At 43.0% G+C, this 2,336-nt stretch overlaps 1 protein-coding gene across 1 annotated transcript; it reads left to right on the top strand.

The window, feature by feature from the left end:
• Window positions 1-443: 443 nt before the first annotated feature.
• Window positions 444-1,630, top strand: LOC307180733 (sorting nexin-3-like). The gene has a single exon (XM_079911125.1). The coding sequence runs from the start codon at window positions 492-494 to the stop codon at window positions 978-980; it is 489 nt and encodes a 162-aa protein (XP_079767251.1). The 5' UTR covers window positions 444-491; the 3' UTR covers window positions 981-1,630.
• Window positions 1,631-2,336: the final 706 nt, after the last annotated feature.

Below are 2,336 nucleotides of genomic sequence, written 5' to 3'. Positions count from 1 at the left end.
TTGTGTAGGATTCCTGGTGGAGGGGACTAGTGCCTGTGTTCTGGTGGATGAGGCTGGAACTTGTATTTCTGGTGGGCAAGTCCACCTCTGGTGGTGTGTTTTGAGTTGTCTGTGGCCTTATTATGATTTTAGGCAGCCTCTGTGCTAATGGATGGGTTTGTGTTCCACTCTTGCTAGCTGTTTGGAATACGGTGTCCAGCACTGTCGCTTGCTGGTCATTGAGTGGAGCTGTGTCTTGGCATTGACATGGAGATCTCTGGGAGATTTTCACCATTTGATATTACGTGGATCTGGGTGGTCTCTTGTGTACCAGTGTCCTGAACTTGTCTCTCCCACCTCAGTGGCACAGCCCTGACACCTGCCTGGAGAACTAAAAGCCAGTCCTCTACACGGCTCAGAATAAAAGGGCAAAAAGAAGAAATAAAGAAAGAAGAAGGGCCGAGGGGGTGGACGGAGCCCGCGGCGGCGGCAGCGGCGGCTGCAGCAGCGAAATGGCGGAGACTGTGGCGGACACCCGGCGGCTGATTACCAAGCCGCAGAACCTGAATGACGCCTACGGGCCTCCCAGCAACTTCCTCAAGATCGATGTGAGCAACCCGCAGACAGTGGGAGTCGGCCGGGGCCGGTTCACCACCTACGAAATCAGGGTCAAGACAAATCTGCCTATTTTCAAGCTGAAGGAATCTACTGTTAGAAGAAGATACAGTGACTTTGAATGGCTGCGAAGTGAATTAGAAAGAGAGAGTAAGGTTGTAGTCCCCCCACTCCCTGGGAAAGCGTTTTTGCGTCAGCTTCCTTTTAGAGGAGATGATGGAATATTTGATGACAATTTTATTGAAGAAAGGAAGCAAGGGCTGGAGCAGTTTATAAACAAGGTCGCTGGTCATCCTCTGGCACAGAATGAACGTTGTCTTCATATGTTTTTACAGGATGAAATTATAGATAAAAGCTATACTCCATCTAAAATAAGACATGCCTGAAATTTGGCACAAAGGGGCAAGAAAAACTTTCCATGACTATTAATGATTCATATGCACCAGTGAAGAAGTTCTAACTAACTTTAGCATGCTGCACAAAAACTGGTATAATAATGCCTTCAGTATACTAACACTCATATGCTCAGTTTTGTTCTGTTTTGTTTTGGCAGTTGACAAGAAGTTAATTTGCTTTCGTGAAAAAAATCTCTCATTCCAGCCTTTCTATATAAATAGTTCTTTCTTGCAGTTTTAATGTGGTACACACTCTAGCTTCACAAACCTGTTACTCTAGTATAACTTGCAGTGTCCTAACTAAAGTTACTCATTTGGTCTTACCTGCAGTTTTTGTGTCATGTTTGCTTCTTGAATCTGATTAATAGAATTTTTCTCTTATCCCCTTTTTAATACGTGGTGTCACTTGACCTAATTTATGTGTGGAAGCACTACACATTGGTTTCCAGTACCCTACACGTAAGATACACACTTGTGTGCAGAAAGTATCTCCCTTCAGGCTTGTAATCCCCTTCACATGGAAGATCGGTGAGGGAAATCTTTATATTCTGTATAAAAACAAAATCAAATTTATATACTAAAATCATTTGTCTAAAAATTTAAGTTGTTTTCAAATAAAAATAAAAATGCATTTCTGATATGCAAAAAAAAAAAAAAAAAGAAAGAAGAAGGGCTTCCCTGGTGGCGCAGTGGCTGAGAGTCCCCCTGCTGATGCAGGGGACACGGGTTCGTGCCCCTGTCTGGGAAGATCCCACATGCTGCGGTGCAGCTAGGCCCACTGAGACTGCATGTCCAGAACCTGTGCTCCACAATGGAAGAGGCCACAACAGTGAGAGGCCCGCGTACCGCAAAAGAAAAAAAAAAGAAGGTAAAATAAAGTAAAATAAAATAAGTTAAATAAAATAAAGTAAATTTATGAAAGTAAAAAATAATTATTAAGAAAAAACTTTTTTTAAGTATTAAAAGATAAACGGACAGACAGAACCCTAGGACAAATGGTAAAAGCAAAGCTATACCGACAAAATGTAACACAGAAGCATACATATACACACTCACAAAAAGGGGAAAAAATATATATAGTGGCTTCCAAAGCCCACCTCTTCAATTTGGGATGATTCTTTTTCTATTCAGATATTCCACAGATGCAGGGTACATCAAGTTGATTGTGGAGGTTTAAACCTGTGATCCTGAGGCTGCTGGGAGAAATTTCCCCTTTCTCTTCTTTGTTTGCTCAGCTCCCAGGGTTCAGCTTTGGATTTGGCCCCACATCTGCATATAGGTCACCTGAGGGCATCTGTTCTTCGCTCAGACAGGACGGGGTTGAAGGAGCAGCTGATTCGCGGGCTC

The sequence above is a fragment of the Stenella coeruleoalba genome (genome assembly GCF_951394435.1).
Source record: "Stenella coeruleoalba genome assembly, chromosome: X".
In the NCBI taxonomy this organism is placed as follows: Eukaryota; Metazoa; Chordata; class Mammalia; order Artiodactyla; family Delphinidae; genus Stenella; species Stenella coeruleoalba.
The sequence above is the reverse complement of the archived record's forward strand: the minus strand, read 5'-3'. Positions and strand labels throughout refer to the sequence as shown.

Coding starts and splice junctions, on each gene's coding strand:
- LOC307180733 (XM_079911125.1), top strand. CDS start 492: ATGGCGGAGACTGTGGCGGACACCCGGCGGCTGATTACCAAGCCGCAG.